General features: G+C 42.7%; 1 protein-coding gene across 1 annotated transcript; it reads right to left on the bottom strand.

Moving 5' to 3' along the window:
* Nucleotides 1–1147: 1147 nt before the first annotated feature.
* On the bottom strand, nucleotides 1148–19631 carry trak1b (trafficking protein, kinesin binding 1b). The gene is made up of 18 exons (XM_023155046.3): nucleotides 19470–19631; nucleotides 18399–18593; nucleotides 15602–15678; nucleotides 15362–15478; nucleotides 15184–15284; nucleotides 14950–15055; nucleotides 14783–14861; nucleotides 13672–13802; nucleotides 13494–13568; nucleotides 13260–13397; nucleotides 13104–13180; nucleotides 10438–10686; nucleotides 10047–10324; nucleotides 6247–6365; nucleotides 5866–6067; nucleotides 5548–5653; nucleotides 4539–4664; nucleotides 1148–4183 (listed from the first exon to the last, which is right to left on the bottom strand). Exons 3-18 carry the CDS (start codon nucleotides 15650–15652, stop codon nucleotides 3589–3591), a joined length of 2550 nt encoding a protein of 849 aa, XP_023010814.3. The 5' UTR covers nucleotides 15653–15678; nucleotides 18399–18593; nucleotides 19470–19631; the 3' UTR covers nucleotides 1148–3588.
* Nucleotides 19632–23840: the final 4209 nt, after the last annotated feature.

Here is a 23840-nt window from a genome sequence, read left to right as displayed (position 1 = left end):
ATGGTTTCTATGGTCACCAAATCTCAGGCAAGTACCTAAGGAGACACATTTAGGATGTGGTGGAAGAGGTGATTCCCATCACGGATGTGCAGCAGACAAATCTGCAGCAATTGTGTGATGCTACTGAATCAAAAATTCAGAGGGATGTTTCCCATCAATAAGTAATCTTTTCACTCACTGTAGTGCACATCTTTGCAATCAGGAAAAGCTACTAATCCCATTTCTCGAGAATATCATCCTGTTTGTTTTAGGTGCTTTTCCCCCACTCATCTGCACAAATCAGGTCCAGACACTCATTCTTCCACATTCGAGTGGGAAAAAGGAAACATGCACAGGAAAAAAATCTTTTTATTTAGGTGTTTGACTTTCAAGAGGAACTACTGCGAGGGGCTTGAATGTCAGCACTTGAACCGGTTAACAACCAATCATAGCCCAGCATTTATAAAGACCACCAAGCAGTCTGCAATCCAGGGGCTAAGCGAAGACATTACAGAGAAACAATGTTGTATGGTAAATTTTAAAAAACAAACAAATACCCCAAGCCTTTAATAAACACTAAATCCTGTGAGAGTAGTCTGGGTGTCAGTTATTGAATAAAAATGATGCTTCCAGACATCCTGTCCACTGTCACCTAAAATGAGCTCGTCTGGTATATGACAGGTACCAAAGCTCATCTGTTGGGGCTGTGTCATTACATCCAACAAAAATAAGGTTATGAAATAAGATTATCAAAATGCTTCTGTAAGATGACAAATATCTGACATGAGCGACGTCACTGGCATTTGAAACCAGTTTATTTTTTCTAATTAGACTCGCCGCCTGCCACTGTGACATTTTTTGGTTATTGCTCACCTCTCATTCACCTGTGGCCAGCCTAAGTTTAATAAGCAGCCTTCGTCATATCCCCTCCACGAGATCCAGATGGTGAATGGGTAATGGATGATGACTGTAGACAGACAGATGAACGCAATACACATCCTCGCCGTCGCGTGTCGAGTTATTTGTGAGCACCATCTGCTGGAGGAGGCCAAGTAATCATTTCCTGCGTGTGTGGCTTTTCTTTACGTCGTTATTACCCCCTCTTCAATTCTGAGTCATGCTTTAAAACTCCATCACACAGAAAGGGAAACGAAATCCTATTAATAAATGATTGTTTGATGACTTTTTATTTGGAAAAACCCTGATTACATGCTCACCCAGATACTTACAGCAATGTGTGGTTCTTGGTTAAAGCACTACAAATAATGGTTCATCTACACATGACATTATAGTGACTGTGAACAGTATATATATACAGTCTGTAAGACGATGCTATTTTTTACAAAAAAGATATCTTAAAATCAGGATTTTTAAAAATAAATAAACACAAGTGCAAACTATGGTTGCGTGAGCGCCTTTGGACCTGCATGACAAGGGAAAAATCACAAAACACAAGGCTGAGGCACTGTATTGCTTCATTCTCTTCAACCATAAAACAATAAGGGAAAAATAGCTGAAAGCTTCCAACCACGATAAAGCAATCCCTCAGTGTATTGATCTCTCCAGTTCAGTGGAAGTACCATCAGCTTTACTGTCTAACGGCCATTTAGAAAATGAAACTGAAGTACCTTTAACACTGGCGTGAAATCTATTTGATGATTTAGTGAAAGTGACTTGTCAGACTCACACTTAATCCCTTCAAAAGAAAGGAGAGAGAGACAGAGGATGACATATTTTATGAATTCGGTGTACTTTTTTTTAAAACCACTTATGAAATTTTCATCTGCTAGTATTGAAGTAGAAAGGCATGTTTCAGTGCTACAGTGACTACAAATAGCCAGCCAGTGCATGGAAGATTTAGCAGAGTGCACCTGTGTGAGTCTGGATGTGCGTGGGATTCTGTGGATGTGTTTCAGAAAAGGCAAGAGTGGGAGTACTACATCTAGCCAGCAGAGTCAGTCTCCAAAGCAGGAATCCGAGTGATGTTTCAGTAGCTCGCTTTCAGTGTATTCTGTTTTAACGGGTCAGTTCACCCAATTATGTAAAATTAAGTTACATAAAACTGGCTTTGTGTGTCCAGAATTTTAGATATCTGAATATTAGAGAGTGAGCAGAGATTACAGCAGCTCTATAAAGAGTGCTTTGACTTACATGCAAAACTCAACATGCTAACAATGACAAGGAAAGACTTCCAGATGCTCAAAAGCATTTCATAGGGGGTGCTTGTGCATCCATCCATACATCCTCTGCCTCCTCCGGGTAGGACTTGTCATCAGGTGATCCTATTCAGATGCCTGAACCCCCTCAACTGCCTCCTTTTGATGTGGAGTAGTAGTCCTCCAAGTCTGGCCTGAATAACTAAGCTCCTCCCCTTATTTCTAAGTGAGACCCATTTCTGCTGCTTGCATCAATTCCACAGGGTGGGAACAGCTACCATTAAGGGTTCCTCCCTTAATGGCATGTAAATGCTATAAATTCTTTCCTGATCAATCCGTGGGCATTAGAAAATGACAAAATATTTATGTATATTATTAGCTTCCGATTAAGAAAACTTTAAGTAAATGTGTTTTTATTTCCGTGCAGACATATTGTCAGTTTTCCACTTTAGATTAATAAGAAGCATTTGTTGCTCACGGACATGGAAGAAACTAGTTACCATCTTAAGAGTTAAAGTCAAAATAAAGCTGAGGTGGGTGTGTTTGTTTTTAATTTTGCAGGAATTCTGGCAAAAATTTAAACTCAGACCTGTTGCAGCTAGAGAGAAGGTGAGCCTCTCCATCACTTTTAGTTAGTCTCATCATTAAAACCAGAACTACCGCAGGTGTTCGAAATATAAGCAGCTGCATGTATTATTCAGCACCTTCCCACTGTCTATCAGAAAACTGACTAAGTGTTCCTTCCTAGACCCGTCCTGTGAGATCCAATCAAATTCACATTTAGCACTCTTGGCTTTTAGAAGCATGACGTACCTGAACGGCATAATTAAATGACTTTTTTCCCCCTAAAACTGCATTAGCCTTTTCCCCTTAATTTTTACATAATTAAATTAAAAAGAGTTCGCTTCTCGAAGAAAAACACTAATTTTTATAAAAATGAAGATGAATGCAGGTGACGTGGGAGCACTTGTTTTCAGTTCGGCAGGAATTCTGGCAAAAATTTTAATTCAGACCTGTTAAAGCTAGAAAGAATGTAAGCTTCGTCATCACCGTTTAATTTAATTTAATAACTGAAAGTCTTTAAATGTCACTGTTCAGTACTTACACAGAAGAGCCTCCAATCTGTCCGGTCATTTTAGCAATATCTCAAAATCTGGGCACACAAAAGCAAAAGTACAGCACAGACAGTATAGAAGATGTTGCTGTGTAGTTTGGATGAACTAACCCTTTAAGTTATTTTTCTCTTCGTTCAAGCGTGAATCACCACTGTAAAGCACTACAGAGGTGTAGTGTTTGTGTAAAACTGTAGCTGTGATTAGAAATAGGTCAGTAGTGCCACGTTGCTGTTGTACAGTGGAAATATTTTTATGGGCTCCAGGTGACTGATCAACAGCCAGTCCTTGGCCCTGCTGGGCTCCTACTCATCTACCCTGTTGGCCAGCAGCTATCCAGACTACTCTTGGGGCCCTGGGGCTTTCATGACCATGCTGGCTCCTACCATGCCTGGATAACTCCGGTTCCTCCTCATTCCATCAGGTCCAAAAGGAGAGCCAGATCTACGCAGTCCACCCAGAGGCCCTAGCATGGGACCAGGGCTCATCGCTCTGCTTCCGGGGGCTCCAGCCACACCCAGACGCTTCACCTTGTCTACCAGGTTCAGATTGTGGACGGCCACGCTAACGTCTGTTTGGCTTTCACAGTCCCTGCCTCGCTGCCTGCCTCTCATCCCCCCTGTCACCTCCTTCAGGATGGAACGGGCTGGTTTGGAAGCCAGGAAGTTCTCATAAGAAGGACTCTTGAAGTCAAACCCAGCGGAGCTTGGCACAGCTGAAGCTCCCTGTCTTGTGGGAGAGTTTGGAGGGGTCGAGGGTCGCATAGGATCGGGATTAGGTGTTCGGTTGGGGGCAATGGAGGTGCTTAATAGGACTCCTCCGCTGCCCTGACCCTGCTCCAGGCCCTGGCTCTGGTGATACACAGCTGCTGAGATTCCTCTCTCCTGGAGAAGACGTACCAACCCCAGGGAGGTGCTGGTGGTGCGTGTAGCATCTCTGCACAGACATGAGACAAAATACACACATAATGTCCTTTCTTAGAGGAACAGTTCACACCAAACTCAAATGCATATAGCTTTACTGCTGATTATTTATCCAAATAAACAGCCAGCTATAACCAAGGAACTACACCTGTCAACCAAAGGAAGCATTCAGCCCGACAGAGAGGGAAGGCATTAATGCTTACAATACCACAAGTCTGTGATCTCATGCAGTTGAATGCAAACTTACTTTTTCTATGCACTCAATTAAATATGACATTATATAAAATGTGAAATTAGCTAAAACAATCTTTTGATTTTACTTTGTCTTTTAAATAAAAAGGAAAATGTCAGAATATGCAGTTTCTTGCCTGAGGTTAGTTGAGGATTCAGAGGGCCTGAGACTGAGCCTGCGGGACGTGCAGGGAGTAGCAGCAGGAGTACCCAGCAGAGTGCTGGTCATCACACAGGAGGACGATGCAGGCACTGGGTTTAAACTGGAGGGAATGAGAAGATTTCATCTAGGTTAACAAAAAAATATAAATATATAAATCACACTTTCAGATGGTCTCATCATTAAAACCAGAACTACAGCGGGTGTTCAAAATATAAGCAGCTGCATGTATAATTCAGCACCTTCCCACTGTCTATCAGAAAACTGACTAAGTGTCCTGCCTAGACCCGTCCTGTGAGATCCAATCAAATTCAGAATGAGTGCACGTTTAGCACTCTTTCGGCTTCTAGAAACATGATGCATCTGAACGGCGTATTTAAATGACTTTTTTTAAGAACTGCATTCGTTTTTTCCCCACTTAATTTTTCTTGTCACTACAGTGTGTGAAGTGGCATTAAGTGCCGTTTTAACTTTCTAAAAGGGTGAGCTTCTCGAAGAAAAACATTTACTAATTTTTATAAAAATGAATTACTCGATTTTTTTTTTTATTGTAAGGTAAAGACCCTACAATAATACAAAGAAAACTCAGAGCCAGAGTTTCATTTTAAGCGTCGTTATAAGACCATTTTTAGCAGAAAAGCTCAACTCTGCAGGAGTCAGTTATAGATAAATTTAGTCAGGGTCACTCTAAAAAGAAAAAAGATATTTCCATGTGCAACAATGTCCATGGCTCTGGGAAGCATTCAACAAGCCCCCGGCTCTGAGTAGAGTAGCATTAAAAGGTTATGCTGGGGAGGAGGTGGGTTACAAAGCAGCATGCAGATGTGCACCAGGTATAGGCAGGCTAAAGGAGCTTAAAGAGTGTGCCCATAGTGAGAACTGTTATCCTCATCACCTGCCTGAACTAACACTATGTGTGACTTTCGGTGGCTCGAATAATAACAAAGAGTCGACTCTGATCACAGACACTTAATGATGCCACTCACCTTGGCGTAACCCGCGTCTGCTCATCAGTTGGATGGAGGATCCGACAGGTTGTAAAGGTGTAAGTGGAGCTGGTGTGAGCCATGCATTTACCTGGGTAGTATGCAGCTGGAAGTCAAACACACACAGCCCGTCACTGTCAGTCACCACATTTTAGCCTTTTACACATGTTCAACAATGTGGAAGTATTTATGCACTATACTGCCAGAAGTGTTTGCTCACCTTCACACGCATATGAACTTGAGTGAAATCCATTCTTAATTATACTTTTGGCAGTATAATGTATTTAGAGTCAATGAAAATTTGCTATATGTCCTCACCCAGAGCATCGGTGTTGCTGAGGTGTGGTGATGGTGAGGGCGGAGAAGGTGGGGCCAGGGTGACTGAAGGCTGTACGAGGTTGGCGTCACTTGTACTGGAGGTGGGGGCCACTGCCGGTGAGGCAGAAGCTGAAGAGGTGGGAAGATTTTGGAAGTATTGCTCTCCTGGTTCATCCTCCTCAAAGCCGCCCCATGGGTACGCCTTAACACAAACAAAGAGCCATGCAGGGAAGGGAGAGGAGTGCTTTACAGGTGATAAGGTTTGATTCTCGTTACCAGAGGATGGGCCTACGTTTAAACCAATACAGCGGTACATGTAATCAACGGAGATGGTTTAGCGTGAACACAACAGATACACGCAGAGAAACCTCACACACAGACCTGCTCCAGCTCTAGTTCTAGAGGTCTGTAGCCCTTTGGCACAACTCCTGGCCTGGCGTCCAAGATCACGCCCAGGTGAGGCTGGGCTAACTGCTGCCAGTGGTGCAGAGTGGCAGATCCTGGTGGAGAGAAGTGGATTTAACTTAATGTACTTAACTCCACCTGCACCATCTCCAAACACACAGACAAAAAAACATTTAGGGGAATATGAAACGTTTTCAACTGGCTGCTTTACCTTCAGCAGATGTTTTATACCTTAAATCTCCTGAAAATACTTGTTAGCATTTTAAAAGGCATTCCTACGTTAACAGGTTTTAAGAATTATATGTAACTGAGAAGTAACTAGCAGTAACAGCAACAAAACCGATATTGTGCACACACATATCTCAGAGTGTCAGCCAGTAATTCATGCAATTAAGAACAAAAAGTATTTTAGATCCTTTTCTCTAAAGAGCTCATCCATTCAATAAAAAAGTGAAGATGAAGCTAATACTATAAGTGAAGAGGATGGCAGAGAAAGGTGAATATCAGAAAGCTATGATTATCAGAGGAATGATATGAAAAGGAAATGAAATGGAGGAGCAAAGCAGAATGAGAATCTTTTTATTAAGACAGCCACATGGATTAATGGCAGAAAATAAACAGACAGCAAAGAGGTGACAGAGTGAGCAGTGAAAAAATGAAAAAGCTTAAAAAATTCTAAGTTACGAATGAATATGGACAGAACAACGTGTATAAATATATAAGAATACATAAACAAATCCACAATATCAGGGCTTCTGCACGGGGGATAGATTCAGTTTAAATAAAGTATAAAATATTACCAGCAGAGGGCAGCACAGGCCAAAGGAACATGTTTTGAGTGGTTCTATTCTACTTAGCATTATTTTCTATTGCATACAGAGTATACCATTACATATCATAATAAACATAGCCAAAGTTTCATATAAAGACCTCAGAGTATGTGCAAATAATCCCTGAAGCTCGCGATTCAGACTTCTCTTAATGGCCAGCAAGAGCAGGTTTCCTTAATTTTGTCAACTTTGACAGCAGTGTTGCCAACTCCTCAGTAAGGAAAATCGCTATTGGTTGTCCTAAAAATCGCTAGAAGTCGCTAAATGACGTCATCACTTAATTAGCATAATTGGTGATGCTTATGTATTTGCAAACTATGTTGTAGGAGAGAGAAATAACATTGTGGAAGAGACATAAAGTCAGTAAAAAACAGCCTAAATGCATTTAGGATATATTTAGAACTACAAATTAAATTTCTTTTAGCAATTATTGTTTTTTTATTATGTCACAATTCCAACTCTCCTCCTTTATCCAGGCTTGGTACCGGCAAAAGTAACCCGAAATAGGCAGTCTGGCGGAGTTACTTTTTGTGTTTGTTTGTGTGTGTTTTTAAAGTAGTTTTAAACCTTGTGATCCACAAAAAGTAAGAGTAAAAGAAGAACCGACTGTTATAGTTAGGGCGGGAGCAGCGGCTTCATGCGCGATTCATTTGCAGTTTGGACGCGTAGGGGTTTTTGATACGGGCGACACAGGCGGTTTGCCGGGGCGGCATCGTAGTGGGGCGGCATCACGGGCATCGGAAAAAAATAAAAATTTACTCGTACTCATGCTGCTCCGACATCATGCCAGCGCATATTGGGAATGGCATAGGCACCGATCGGTTTTCTATCGCCCGTTTGCTGGGAGTAAGGGCGCCCTCTGTTTGCGAGGTGCGCGGGTTGTTGCGGCACAGGGAGGAGAGGGCGGGGCGGCGGGGGATTCTCTGGCTGGCTGGAGCAGCATCTAATAACCAACTCGCAAAATAAAAACAAAACAACAAACACGAAAACACCAGACATTATGATACAGACTTATAATGTGCACCGATGTTTTTTCGAAATTCTATAAAGTGAGCGCGAGAGCCCTCGGTGCGCCTGCTTGCTGCTGAAGTCAAAGTAAACTTTATTGTCATCTCCGCTACATACAGTCCAGAGAGACGAGACGACGAGGCTCCAGTTACAGCAGTGCAAGTAAACAAACAATAAATATAAGAAGAGTAAGAAAATAAATATACACTCTAGGACCAGGGGTAAAGGGATCAATAACAATTTAAAATTTATAATTTACAATTTGATGATTTAAAGTCTCACACACAACCCGTCGATAGGGGAGGGGGACCGGCTGCTTCCAAATAGAGCACATTTCATTCATAATGTTGTAAATCCAAGTCCATTATCTATTCATGATTTGAATCCTGGGTTGTGTGAAATCCCAGAAATAAACCTTAGACAAAGTGAATCTGTGAACTAAGGTGTAGGTCTGTTAGGTTATGTTGTGGTGATCCTCGGGTTGGGGGATGGGTGTTCATACTGGAGTGCAAAATTAAAAACAATGGAAGATGGACAAGAAAGTTCAAAGCCATCAGGTCCTCAGTTTAGAAAAAATAGAAAAGAAGATGAGGAGAAACGAGCAAATGATACAGGTAAGCAGATGTGTCATTGGATAATGGCAGGTCATCCTGAAACAATCAGAATCAGAATACTTTATTAATCCCTAAGGAAATTATGTGTGTTACAGTTGGTCCAAGAAGAAATAGTAGCAGTAACAGACTAAACTCCAAACGATACATTATGTTACAGATTTTAATATTAATTAGTCATTGTCAATTGTTGATTCTTCCTGTTCTCATTGTATGACGAATTATGATGGCTGTTTGGTAGCCGTTTGCATACAATGCATACTCTCTCTCTCTTCATATATGTGTGTGTGTGTGTGTGTGTGTGTGTTTCTCTGGCCAGAGGGAGTATTCGCCCAGGGCGCCAAACAGGCTAGGGCCGCAACTGGGTGAACATGTCCTGTTTTGACAGCAGCTGGGGGCGACTTCTGCGTGAGGACGATCCGCCGCCTATGAGCGCTTTGGCACGGGTTGCTTTTTAGAAAAAAAGTCGCTAAGGGGATCTGAAAACTTACTAAATATAGCGACAAACTCGCTAAGTTGGCAACACTGTTTGTCAGTAGAGTTAAACCTTCTGTTTGCGAGGGACAACCAATCAGAAAACACGCGCCTTAAAAAGAACAGGCAGGAAGCCACAACAGTCCGATTCTGACAACGGTACCAAGGTTCAGTAAAGATAAATAAGGTTAGTTTGAACTGTGAATCATATAAAACTAATCTAGCACAGAGTCCAGTAATAAATATTTGGCACTGATCTGGAAATGAGCATAATCTTCTTTAAGGTTAAATCTAAGACACCAGCTCCTTAATTGTACATGCTGACTGAATACTACTGTGACTCTATCACACTGTATAGACCTAAGGTCTGCCTGTTTCCCCTTTTAGCCCCCGATCAGTTCATGAGCAGCAGCCAGTGATTTGGATAGACTCCGTCTTACTTCCTCCGTGTAGTGCATGAGTGCTCAAAGCCACCCTCTGGGCTGGGTTTCTTTGTAATAGCTGTGTGGAGATGCAAAGCTGCCAGACTTGTGATGATGCATCAGAGACCAGAAAGAGTTGAAGAGCATCAGAGACAGGGGCCTCTCTGTCCACTCTTGCGCACTCCTCATCTTCTTGCTGCCGGCTCGGTCTCTAGCCCACCTCCTTCCCCTCTCCCTCTCTATTCCAGCTCCAGTCTTCCTCGTCCATCCCCACACTCTCTCCCTTTCCCCTTGACTGCCATCTTGCCTCCTCTCCCCCTCTGTTCCCCAGCCCTGCCTGCTCCCTTTTTTTGCCCCGGCCCCTCGGTGCCTCTCTCCTTCCAGGTTCCTCCCTGCCTTGCCGTTCGTTCCGTGCTCCCTTTCTACCTCACCTTCGAGTGGTTTGACGATCTGAAGCTTGTCGGGGAGGTAGGGCCCTCGCGAGGCCCAGAGGTGGAGGTTTCCGAGGGACATGATGCTTTCGGATGGGGTTAAGAGACTCTCCTGGCTGAGGGCATCGTGGAGTCCAGGGTGCCCTCCCCGCCGTCGCTCTCGCTCCTCTTCAAAGAAGCGCCTTTCACTTAAATTGTTTTGTCGGCGCAAAGACAGGCGACGCAGAGCAAGCCGCAAGTCCTCTGCCCCACTTGCCTTCTTCTCCTGGCCCTCTGTGCTGTTGACAGAGCAGGGTTAAAACAAAAATCAATCAAATGTTTTAAAATAAAATCATTCTTGAGGAAACTGAGTTTGATTCATGCAGATGACAGCAGCTTATCTCGGTCTTACCTGTCCTGATTGGATGCCGTCTCCATTAGGATGCTCTGCGTTCGGTTATCAAGGACTACACTTTCTCCACTAAGGTCACCTCCAAATATGCTGGAGTGGGGTGTGGAGAGACCACTCGATTGGGGTGACGTTCGAGCTGACAGGGACTGGTTAGAACCCGGGATGTTGGAGTTGGTTGGAGTCAGAGAACGCTGACGAACTGTCTGGTTAACATTTTTGACCGTCTCAAATACACGTTTCCGATGGACCCTGCACACAGTCAAACATAGTATTATACTGATGCTCTTCAACAGTGGTTCACAAACCTTTTTACCTAAGTTACTCCCAAAGATGGACTCAAGAACGCTTCACCAAGGTTACATTTATTTGAACTCTTAACATTAAACAAATCCCAACTTTAAGTCGAGTGTTTAAAGCGACTAACAATCAGAGTGAAGAACACCATCCACCATAGCCATGTGAAAAAGAAAGTTTTCTTGTGACACTATGGAGTTCTGTGAAAAACTAATACTCCATGTAGCTTATAGAACCATCAGTAATAACCTGAAGCGATTGTTTTCTCTATGACTTAAGCCATCTCTCACATTGTTGTGGAGGAATTTTGGTCCACTCTTCTTTACAATGTTGCTTCAGTTTATTGAGGTTTCCAGGCATTCATTTGTGCACAGGTCTCTTAAGGTCTTGCAACATAACTCAGTAGAGTTGAGGTCTGGACATTGACTGGATCATTACAAAACCTTGATTCTTTTCTTTTTCATGCTTTTGCACAGTTGTTGCTGTGCTTGGGATCATTGTCACTAATGCTAAGATTTAGCTGTCAGACAGATGGCTGTGAATTATGACCAGAAGTCTCCAGAAAGCAGTGGAGTCCAAGAAGTAGCTTTCGATTTTTGTGCAGTTTCTTAAGCATTGCATGGTTTGAACTTTGGGTGATTTTTTTTGGACGCCCACAACTAGGAAGACTGTAGTACTATGTTAACACATACCCGAATGCTACAGACCAGGAAACTGCCAAAAGAGAGATACCCACACTTGCTGATGATCAGTTAATCAAGTGCATTTGATTATAAGCACCTGGCTGCAACTTACCCTTTTAACATGGTGTGCTTAGTTTTTCACAGAACTTCATGACAGCTAATAGACAGTAGTGTCCATTATTAGCGATTTAATAAGCAATTTCTGTATGATTACCATTCATCAGTTACACTTCATTTCATTACACTTTACATTTTAACCAGTCTTTTCCTAGTTTAAGCTACTACTTTATTATAAGTGTATTCATTAGGTTTTGTTACTATTTTTTTAACAATTTAACTATTATAGCTATCAATTTTAGCTAGAATGATATTTAGCAGTTTAGCTAATCCTCTCCTCTTGTATCAGATCTGGTATTTAGCACAAATTAACAGTGTCTGTGTATTTTAGCTATACAGCTTGCTAAATAAAAGTCTGCTAGCATTAGCTGATAATTTAATACACCACCTGTTCATCCAGACATGGTAACTTCAGGCTTCTAAAAAAGAACATGACAGTGGCTACATTGCTAATGCTAAAGCTAAACATTTCCAAAAGTCCAAACTCAGTAGGTGAGGTCACAGTGGTTACATTCCTCTCCTATACACTGTATTCATAACTTTGACTAGATACTATGCTTATGTACAGTGGCGGTGCTAGCCTGTTTGGCGCCCCGGGCGAACACTCCCTCTGGATTTCGCACAACCCAGGATTCAAATCATGAATAGATAAGGGGCTTGGATTTACAATATTACCAATGAAATGTGCTCTATTTGGAAGCAGCAGGGCCCCCCTCCCCTTTCGACGGGTTGTGTGTGAGACTTTAAATCATCAAACTGTAAATTATAAATTTTCAATTGTTACTGATCCCTTTACCCCTGGTCCTAAAGTGTATATTTATTTTCTTACTCTTCTTATATATATTGTTTGTTTACTTGCACTGCTGTAACTGGAGCCTCGTCGGCTCGTCTCTCTATATACTGGACTGTATGTAGCGGAGATGACAAAGTTTACTTTGACTTCAGCAGCGAGCAGGCGCACCGAGGGCTCTCGCGCTCACTTTATAGAATTTCGAAAAAACATCGGTGCAAATTATAAGTCTGTATCATAATGTCTGGTGTTTTCGTGTTTGTTGTTTTGTTTTTATTTTGTTTTATTTTGCAAGTTGGTTATTAGATGCTGCTCCAGCCAGCCAGAGAATCCCCCGCCGCCCCGCCCTCTCCTTCCTGTGCCGCAAGCAGCAGGCGCACCTCGCAAACGGAGGGCGCCCTTACTCCCAGCAAATGGGCGATAGAAAACCGATCGGTGCCTATGCCATTCCCAATATGCGCTGGCTGATGTCGGGGCAGCGTGAGTACGCCCCCCACCATGATGCCGCCCCGGACAACTGCCCGTGTCGCCTGTATCAAAAACCGCTACTGCTTATGTATACTTTTAGAAAAAGTTTTGAAAAGACTTTTAGTGAGCTATGCTGGCTAGTTTATCAGTTTTTTTGACAATTACTTATGCATTTACTTTTCACCGTAGTATATTTATTTTGGCTATTTCTACTGTCTGTCCATTACTTATTGCCAACTCTTTTGATCAAACAATTCCAAAACCTGTTCCCATGTTTGGAAATTGGCATCTAGTATGCATGCATGAATACCTACTTCTGTTCTTCACACTCTGGGTCATCAAGACTCAGCTCCTTCCTCATCGTTCCCTCAATCTCAGCTGCCAGAGAGTCCTGCAACATATAAACTTTTAAGAGGGGAAGACAATGCCTACAAGCAAAGAGAGGCACACACACTTTTACAGTAACTCACCATCGGGTACAGTCCCAGCGGGTGATAGCGGCGTGGGGTTCCTGCAGGGTAGTTTCTGTTTCTCAGGTTCTTCAGCTCCTCCTGAGCTTCATGCAACATCTCAATGCACTCTGAGTACTTCTCTTCTAACTCCTGGAGCTGTTGTATTGTAAACACAGCAATTAAACTCACATTCACAGTATTTAGGGAACAAACTGTGATTGGGGACAAGCTTGGAAAGCAAAGAGAAGTTACCTCTGCTGTGAGCTGCCTTTGGGCATCTTTAGCTGCCAGCAGGTGTTGAGAGAGCTCCTCATTTTCCACTGCATACTAGACACACAAATGCAGCTTTGACTGAGCAAACAGCTAAACAGGACAAGACCAGTAAAAATATAACCAGTCAAAGTATATACCTGTGTGCTTATATACTCACAGATTTGGCTTTCTTTTGCAGATCTACTATCTGAGAGAGGAGGTGTGTGATCTCTTCTTGCTGTCGTGATGCGTCTTCAGTCTTACGGGCCAGTTCCTCTGCTATGGCAGAAATCTGAAGACTGGACAACCCTTAAAGTTTGACAGGGAGTTCAAAAAGAGCACAGAGAAAAATCGACCGGTAAATTGAGTGTTTCGCTTTTACACTCAGCTCCCTCTTCACCACAACAGACCGGTACAGCGTCCGCATCACTGCGGCCGCCGCACCAATCCGTCTGTCGATCTCCCGCTCCCTTCACTCGTGAACAAGACCCCGAGATACTTAAACTCCTCCACTTGGGGCAGGAACTTGTCCCTGACCCGGAGTGGGCACTCCACCCTTCCACAAAAAAAAACATTTTTTCACTATATATTTTTCAGTCTGTTGTCTGCTCTTCAAAAATGTTGATTAAATCCAATTAAAAATTAGATAAAGTTGTAACAGAATATGATTCTAAATGAGTTGCGTCATTGCCATAGACAATATAAAAGGTTGATGTAGCTACCATGACATCACTCAATGATTTCTGAAGTACTGCTTTGACGATGCATTTTCGCTGTTACTTTATTGCAAAGCCGCAGATGTGATGAAGAAACAGAGTCTCACTATGAAACAACAAACTCGAACTACTACCAACTACTTGACAAGATGTGACAAAATGTGAAAATGATCAGCTATTGAACTTGGAGTTTGTTACCAAAGATAACCCTTCACAGACTTAACTTTTTATCCAGCATGATCCAAACCAAGTCAAACTCAGCAGGAAAGTGTTTAAAGAGGTCAAGTCATAAAGCCATTTTCTCGTAGACTTTTGGGACAGTTACATATAGGACTGGGAGTCTACCACAGCTTTTGCCATCCAGTAGAATCCAGATTTAAGGCACTTCCACTCTGGCTTCAATATTCTGCCCTGGAAGCTGCAGCCATATTATATACTGTAGAGTGATTGCATTGTGTTTTTATTCAAATATTACGCAGCATGCAAACTCTCGGAGGGAGTTGTGTAAAGAAAAACAGGCAATTTCACACACAGAAGCTCCAAAAAAGAAATTGGTGGCAAGACAAAACTCACTGAGCTCTTTGACACAGTCGTTCACAAGCTGCTGCTCCTTTTCTTCATAAGTTTCGGTCTCTGACTTTAGATGGTTAGCCTGCGAGTAGACGTCCATAATTACACAAAATATCTGAGCCGTTTCGGTAACTCACCTCCCGTGTTTTCCTCAATACTGCGTGTGATACCTCTGAGCGGAGTGACAGGTTCTCCTCTTCCAGCTCTTTGAGTTTCTTTTGGAGCGTGTCGCTCACAAAGCCTCCTGAAGCAGTTTCCACTTTGCTTTTTTTACCCCTTCAGGAGACAAACACAAATTTTATCATGGAATTTACAGCCAGTACAAGTGAGGTTATATTTTTACACCTGTGAAATGGTAACAGTATTCACACATTTTAGGAGTGACATTAAGAAAGGAAACTAACGTTGGGGAGCTGCTGGATTCATCCTCGATCTCTTCAGCTGCATTGGTGTAAAACTGCAGCAGCTCATCTTTGAGGTTCAGCTCATGGTGCAGCTGGGCAACCTGCAGGAGGACAGGTACTGTTCAACACCTGTAGCACCAAAACATTTTTTCCTGGTCTAAATTTCTGTGAGGCATACCTCCTCTGTGATTTGTCCCACTTGTTCCTCCAAATACTCCTTCTGCTCTGTGAGAGTCCGGTTCTTCTTAAGGAGCGACTGGCCAATCTTTGCAGCAAGCTCCAGATCTCTCTCTTTCTATTGGTTGCAATGTAGGAGAAGCAAACAGAGGAGAGGAACATCTCATTATCATTTGGTCTGATTAAAAAAAGAAAAGCTTCAATTTACCCTCATAGAACTGGCAAAATTAAAATACCTCACCTCTTCCAACAAACGTGTGACAGCATCAATGTCATTGTAGGTTTTCGTCATCTGGCCCACTCTGTCTGCACATAGCACTGTGGAAAAAACAAAAAAAGAAAACCCAACCGAACATCAAAACACCGAATGACCTTCTGGTCATCCCATCACTTGAGTTGTGATCTGCAAACATGTGTGACTGCATGCAAAAACGGCCCCATTATGTAACACAAAGAGTATTTATACACTCAGAGGAAGTGGATGTACCACGTATAGCGTGCAACACTTCCATCACCACTGTTTGGAAATGCACGAGCAGGCGTTAAAGGGGAAAGGGTCGTGTTCCATGGCGCACAACGTGTGGCTCTGCTGCCGCGGGGTTGGCAGCAATTATTGACTTCAGAGCTCGAATCGATAACGTGCTGCACAAAGTTATCGAATCCATTATGGTAAGCCTCTGTAATCCTGTTGGTACTCTAAACAACACAAAAACTTCCCATTTCTGAAAGCAAATTTAGGTGATGGCACTGAAATAGTGATCAGCGCTGGTTTACAGGGGTACAACAGATAGCCGTGGAAATTAGACAGGAGACATGCGTCATCTTAGTGAGGCGAACTAACTAAGAAACAAACACCGGAGCAAAACTATCAGCAAGAAATAATACAGCTTTTCTGCATTACTGGAGCTCTGAAATGATGAGACTGCAGCCTGTAATCCACCGCAGTCAGGAAGCAAAGAGGAACAACGATATTCAACAAAAATCAGAGTGCTGAAAAGAAACTAATATCCCAATCATTTGATCGCATCTTAACATTGAGCAGTCCTCCGGCCCACACTCATCCCTTTCTAATCTTTGCTCTTGCTGTCCGTATCCTCCACTTGCCTTGATAACAATCGACCGCTGGTCCAAAACACTGATCCATTTGCTTTCTGTCTCTCTCATGCCACTGCTCAGCTACTGTATCACAGGCTCACAGACTATATTACCCTCCACCCACACGGACGTCCCTGTGTTGGTGGAGCGAGAACATGGTAGGCGGAGAGATGAGAGAGAGCGTGTGTGCATCCGTTTTGGTTCCACAGCTGCGGAGGTGAAGTGGAAGTTGTGTTATGATTGGACAGGCGAGGATGCATTATCCAGGACAGAGTCAATAGAAGTGACTCCCACTTCTCTCATTTTCACCTTTCTTTCATTACCTCACTTCCTCTGTCTTCTGACTCATTCTTTAGCACCGCTGCTAACACAATAGACTGGCAACCTGTAATCAAACTTCCTCAGCAATTAAACAACTTAGCTGTATGCTAAGATGTCAAAGCTGAAATCATCTGAGCAAAGATCAGGGATGAGTCTATCTGAACTGTAAAAACTCAATCTTAGAAATTATAACTCTACCAATCAATCTCAGATACGCACAAAATAAATGAAGAAAAAAATTCAACAATGTTTCAGACAACATCCTTCACGTGACACGATCTAACGTCTCAGTAAGCCAGTCTTTTCATTAGATGACCTAAATTCTTCTTCACATCTTTCCATCGTGCAAGTTTTCCATGTGGGTCAAGGAAAAAGTCATTTGCAAAAGCCATAGGAGAGATTTTACCAACTATACAACCCCAATTCCCAAAGTATTAAGTAAGTGAAAATATGAATAAAAAGATAATGCAGCGATTTCCAAATCTCATAAACCCATATTTTATCCACAAGAGAACACAGATAGCAGAAAAAATGAAATGTTTAAACTTAACTTAAATTTATCATTGATTTGCAGATCAGTGCATTCTGCCTTTATTCACATTTTACACGCCGTATTTTCGTTTTGTCCACTTTTTCAAACTGGGTTATTAGAGACAACCATGTGGACAGAAGCTGAAATACCAGCTTTATCCATACAGGACAAAGACAGACGAGACTAGATTAGAATAGAAAACAAACAACCCAAATCTAACATTAACATCTTATTGAAGATCACTCTACTCAAATGTATCTGATCTTCAAAATGTCAATCACATCGTGTTGTGTCACGCCCACCAGCTGCACGTCCTCCTTCATCTGCATCTTGATGATCAGCATGTTTGATTTTGCACAGATTTTATGGCGGACGCTTGGTGGCTCGGGTTATACTTTATAAACAGATGCCATCAAAGATTCAAAGAACAATGTAATGCGACGACAGCAAGAGTTAATATTGTTTAATATTGCACATTAATCTTTAATGTGAGAAAGCCTCTGCAGAAAGCGCTGTCCTTACTCCATAAACCTCTTCTGCCTACTCATAAAGCAGCGAATTAAGCAGAGTGCTGATATGATATACGGGGAGCGCAGCAATTATCCAGAATAAACGAAGATGCATTCATGTTTCAGGGCCAAACAGAAATAAAGGGCTTGGTATCCAAATGTTTTTATGGCTTAACTTTGAGCATTAAGTCAAACAGATTCATAAAAGACATCAAAGAGCTATTCGAAACCTGTCTTGTTCATCTATGTAGGAGGGGTTCTCAGAGGATTTTAAGGGAAAGACCCATAAAGGCAAGTAGAACACCCGAGTACCTCTTTATAACATCTACCCCATTTGAGTGCATGTCGACTACAATTTGTACTTTTTGCTGTCATTAAAATTATTTGTATTCTAAAGCTTTTCAACTGAAACACTTCTGCAATTTTAATATTGATAAACGACGTTTCAGTTTTAATCCTGCAGTTATAACCTGAAACCTTTAAGTCGAGAGTTCTATTATCATTGCCTTCGGCAGCTTTTCCTTCTTGCTTTCAGTCTGTCTCGGTGTGAAACATTTAAAGTACTGATCGCGCAGACTTACAGAAGTATTTTAGTGTCTCTTCGATCTGCTCGGTGGTCAGGTCGAGCCTGGCCTCAGGAGCGACGAGGGGCGTGTGGAGCCAGTCGTCATGGTCGTAGCCGTAGACGGTGTCAGCCCGCAAGCGGTACACCGGCAGCTGCTCCTCCAGAAGACTGATGATCTCAAACTCCGGCAGGTCAGTGCTGTTACAGACATCTGAACATTAGAGGGAGAGAGAGAGAGAGAGGGGATGAGGGTGGATGAGACGGGTGGGTTTTTTCTCATTCCCTGCGTGACCACAGCGAGTCAGGTTTGTGATGGCCGACATTAAATCTGATCAAACATTTGAAAGGCAAGTTTACGTTTAATCAGAGACAAAAAATATTCTGCTAAAATAAAATTAGATAACTCTTCACAAGACTCTTTTTTTTTGGTAAGAGGACCTGTTTTAAACACAGCCAATGTTTCAAATAAAGACATCAGACAGCACACGGCTCTGGCCCCTGGACACCTGTGGGTTCAAAGCTAATGTTTACGCGGAGCAGCCAATCAGGTGAAAGCCGGCTTAAAGGAAGCTGAGGGGCTACACCAGTAGCACAGGATTGTCTTGATCTGTCAATCATGCAAAGCTACTCTAGTAGAGTCCATGAATGAAACTATGGAGCTGGAATTTAACATAACACGTCCTATTTAATGTGAAATATTTTGAAAAACAAGCAATACTGTACTTTAAAAACAAAAAGAAACACTTGTGCATTTTAACTTAATTATGACTGCAAGCTTAGAATGGTAAAAGACTAGTTTCACCAACTGGTATCACTTTACTTTGATTGCATGGCTACATCCATGTGCAAATTGTGGAAAAGTAACTTTTATTTTGAAAAATTACGTTTGGAATTGCACATATAAAATTGCGTTTTTTAAGAAGAAGAAGAAGAAGAAGAAGAAGAAAAAGCAATACTTTATTAATAAAACTATTTAAAAAAAGATTTATTAGAATAGTAATTTCAACACTGTCACCAGACGGTGAGCTGCATACTCAAAATTTTGTTGCTATATTTGGACTTTTGGATGATCTGAGTTCTTCTGCACCTGTGATGGTTTCGGCGTCCCTGCAGTCGGGAGGCTCCGGACGTGTCTCGGGCTGGTTGTACTCGCCCTCGCTCACATACTGCTCCTCGTGGTTGTGCCGCCGGTCGGGCTCAGGCTCTGACTCTGGGTCCTGGGACAAGGAGGGGGCTGGGGAGGCCAGCTTGGCTCACCTCTCGCTAGCGGAGAGAGACGGGGGCCATGGAGCCGGAGCTCCACTGTTGTAACGGTGACACGGGACAGACGATAGACAGCAGACACAGACACCTGCAGGGGACAGAAGAGAGGAGAAGGAGAGACCTTTACTTTTTCTGCTGCTGTGATCCAAAGTCCACTTCAATCAGTGTGTCTCTCTTTCCCTACAGACTCTTTACCACAAGTGCTGCTGTTGACTCTGCAAAGTGCTTCCTGCCAACAAGCTGCATAAAACCACAGCCTACCCACTGCAGACACCAGGTTTCATAAGTTGCAAGACTTAAATAAAAACAGACGGTGGTTGGAGGGGAACATTTATGCTTTTCTCCATTTCCTGTCATATATACAGTACAGTAGTGGATGCCCATATGAAACATGGCCAAAGTTTCAAATCATGAGCTCAGGATATGTGCAAATAATGTCTGTGGGTCAAAAGAGTGGGCTTCAGACCTCTAAACTCTCCATTTCTAACACTTTTCCTAACATCTCCAGTTGATGTCAGTGAGAGTGGACATCTCTGGGACAATCATCACAGGCATCCAGCTCTGGCTTGAATCACATAAGCTCCACCCACCTGCTTTTAAACCTTCTGTTTGTGAGGGATAGCCAACAGGAAGAAAAATGGTGCAAAGGCCTTGTAAGAGCTGTAAATCATGCAGATCTACTCCAGCAGACTCCAAATGAATAAAAATAAAATATGGAGCTGGAAATGAGCATAAGAGGTCCCCTGTGCAGCTCTTTATAAAGACATTATACCGAAGAAGAGAAGAAAGAGTGTTCTACCTAATCGATCCAGTAACTTTAAATTAAAAGGACAAACCTTTTAGCTTCAGCCTATTCCAGCTGACCTCACAGTCACCTTAGACGGCCTCTTTCGCAGTCACACACTGTACTGGGATCCCTGTCTGAAATAAACACACCGGTGCTCATTCACGGTGACCTTGTATATTTCAGTTTGCATCCTGCAGGGATCAGCGTGTCGAGGCAGGGTAAAAACACACACAAGCCAGATGAAACAAATTCACCTGAGCTCCAAATCAAACAGCCGGTGCTGCAGCTCTGAACAAAAATAGAGCCTCACTAAAAGTCTCTGTGAATATGCATGAGTGTTTGTGTGAGCCAGTTGCATGAATAGCCGGTTACCTCTCTTAAGAGAGACATGTCGGTGCAGAAAGTGTATGTATAAAGGGAGGGACACACGGGCAAGCACGGGTCTCTGTCATCACTGTAGCTGCAGTGCAACCTTGGAACGTCTTTCCCATTGCAGCAGTCTGAAAGCTGAACTCACACTGCTCACTGTGACAGCAGCATCTTATGGGAATTTATCTATTTTTAAAAACCTCACCACATACTCTGTGGGTGAAAGATGACTTCAGATATGAACTGACAACACACACATGCACCACATGCAGATTTGGGATTAAAACAACACATTAAAGCTGCAATCCCGTGCTGACGAGGATAAACGTGAGGTGCTTATTGGATGTCCTGCAGGCCCAGATATTACAACTGTCCCGCAATGAACGCTAACAGCTGCTCCTGCTGATTGTGCTGCAGTAAATAGGCCAGGGTTCATTCAAGCGTGGGGCATACACAATGCCATGTCTGAGGGCGTGGCTTCATCTACATCAGCACCCGTCACGGATGCGAATCTGTGTTTTTGCAAATCGTGTCACCGTACAAGTATGACAGTAAGTACCAGGACCTGATCAGTTGACCTTATGATGCACGGCATCGCCATTAAAAGCATTTAATCGTGACAGCAGTGCATCTGCCACTACACGGACACTCACGGTGACGGATCCAAGCACGCTTCCTTGTCCGTAATCCAGAGAGGACTCGGGTGAAGCTGAGCAATCCTGCAGCTAGGAAATGTTTAGACAGTGAAAATGTTTCCAGGATGGGCAGCCGAAGACGGTGTCTGCCACACAGTCCTCGGTCAGGCCGGGCTGAAGCGCCGTGACGGGGGATTTGCGCGGTCTGGACTCTCGTTCCTCAGCGCAGACACCTCTGGATGATCAAGATCACCTTAGACCGCTGTCCCGACTCGCTCCTGACCTGGTCCACTGCTCCAGCCTTTCAGCCATCTCCCTCTGTCTCTCTGTTCTCTCACTTTCCCTGCGATCAACCTCCCTCGCCACTGTCACACCACACTGCATTAGAATAATAGAACTTCTGGCCGAGACCTTCAAAATAAAATCTCTATTCCCTAACAGCTTTAAAAAAAACGTGGATGCATATTTTGCACCGTAGTAAGTATGCTGTTATCACGCGCCTGTAGAATACAGTGAAAGTGCACAATGATCATCTTGAGATTAACTTCTATTCCCACTTGATGATTTTAATATTTATTACGGCTTAAGTTGAAAAGTTTCGTCCTTAGTAAACGCGTTGATGCTTTTAATTGTAAGGCGCTGCTTTATTTCGCACGGTTTCCTGGGTAACTGTATATGACTTCACTTTCTTCCCACCCTGCTGCCACCCAGAAGACTCCCAAACCAGAGACCCAACCCGTTCTGGACCGAGCATCAGTGACGTCACACGCGCCTAACAGGAAGAGGTTGGGGTGATCATTTGCGGGCAATTTAAAATTATAGGATCTTTACAGCTTTAAAAGCTTGTAAGGCTAGTTTTGCTGTAATCATGATAAGGAACACATTTAATTTCTAATCAAGAAATGTATTTGTCCAGAACAAAGTGGTCACGCTGAGCAATGATATTCTTACTTTGCGAGATTTCCTACACGTCAATAAATAAAATAAATATAATAAAGGAAGCACTGTGTACAGAAGGGTAGAGAGTGGTCAGAATATAAAGTGCAATTAGTTATCCATATTATTGTAACGTCGAGACATTTAGAGTGTTATTATATTTTAGATTAAAAATAAAACTTGCATTTTGTGCAAAGTTACAAATGTACAGGTCACGACAGATAATCACGTTTCTCCCACAGGTAATTTTTTTTTTAAATTTATTGTTGATGACACACAACTTCAGTTCCCAGCAATCCTCAGTGTTTTCTATTTGATCAACTGCACAAGTGAGAGAGGGGTAACTTAAGTGAGACCAGCCACTCAGGTCCTCTTTCTCACTGTTTCTCAACCATTTTTCATCCTGTTCTGAAAGCCAGCTGCATCAGTGCAAACGAGTAGGTCTGAAACCAGAGGTGCCACCCCTGCACCTCCATTTTTTTTGTCTCCACCAAGCATAAATTCTGTGATCATATCAGTGCAGCAATATGCAGAAATGACAGGAGGACAGATCCCCCTTTGAAATATTATATAGGTATGCGCTGTAACCTGTGGTGATTATAAACGCAAAACAAGATAGCCTTGCATTATCGGCTGCAAAGTAAGAAGTGTGTCCACAGTTGCATTACTATAAGTCATTTGTTAAATGGTTTATCTTGGTGTTTCTTTATGATTCCTTTTCTGATTTCTTATGCTTTTATTTTCTATTTTTCCCAACTCGAGCCCCTGAAAATGAAATCTTATGATATACTCTGGACTCCTCCACCTCCCTCTTTTCTATCCTGATGTTCATATGCCACTAATCACTAACTTTTCTCTCATCTTACTGTTTTTGTTTGTTTTGTTTTTTTTTATTTGTCCTGATCCCTTTGTGCTCGTCTTTTTTCTGCCCCTCCCTGATTCTGAAGTTTCTTCCCTTTAAAACGGAGTTCTTTCTCCCCACCGTCGCTTGTCTAACACTTTATGGTCTTTACCTTTCATATCTAGCACTTTCAGGTGAATGCTATGATAACCCCCGCATCCCCTCCGCTCACAGAAGTTTTGTGCCTACCATCGCATCAAACGGCAGGTGGCAGCAGAGAGCCTCTTACATAACGCACAACCTGCTTTTTGCGAATTGAGAGTAGAGATGTTGTGTTTGAAGGCTGTGTAACAGCTGAGTGCTACACCTGCATCCACGCAGTGAACTGCAGCAAGTGAGGTTTACACGATTTCCACATTGAAGTGCTTTAAATCCGGTAATCTGTGAAATCACTGCGCCTCAGTGGTGGCCCGTGATTCTTACACTGAGTTTTTTGTTTACATATGAGATGTGGTAGCGATGCTATGGCCCTTCCCCTATAAGTCACGGATACGTAACACCACACGCGCTCCCCGCTGCCATAATGTGCATATTTTGTACAGAGTGGAAAACAACACTGGCGTTTTG

The sequence above is a fragment of the Maylandia zebra genome, linkage group LG22 (assembly GCF_041146795.1).
Source record: "Maylandia zebra isolate NMK-2024a linkage group LG22, Mzebra_GT3a, whole genome shotgun sequence".
Lineage (NCBI taxonomy): Eukaryota > Metazoa > Chordata > Actinopteri > Cichliformes > Cichlidae > Maylandia > Maylandia zebra.
Note: the sequence above shows the minus strand (reverse complement) of the source record. Positions and strands in the feature narration are given on the sequence as shown.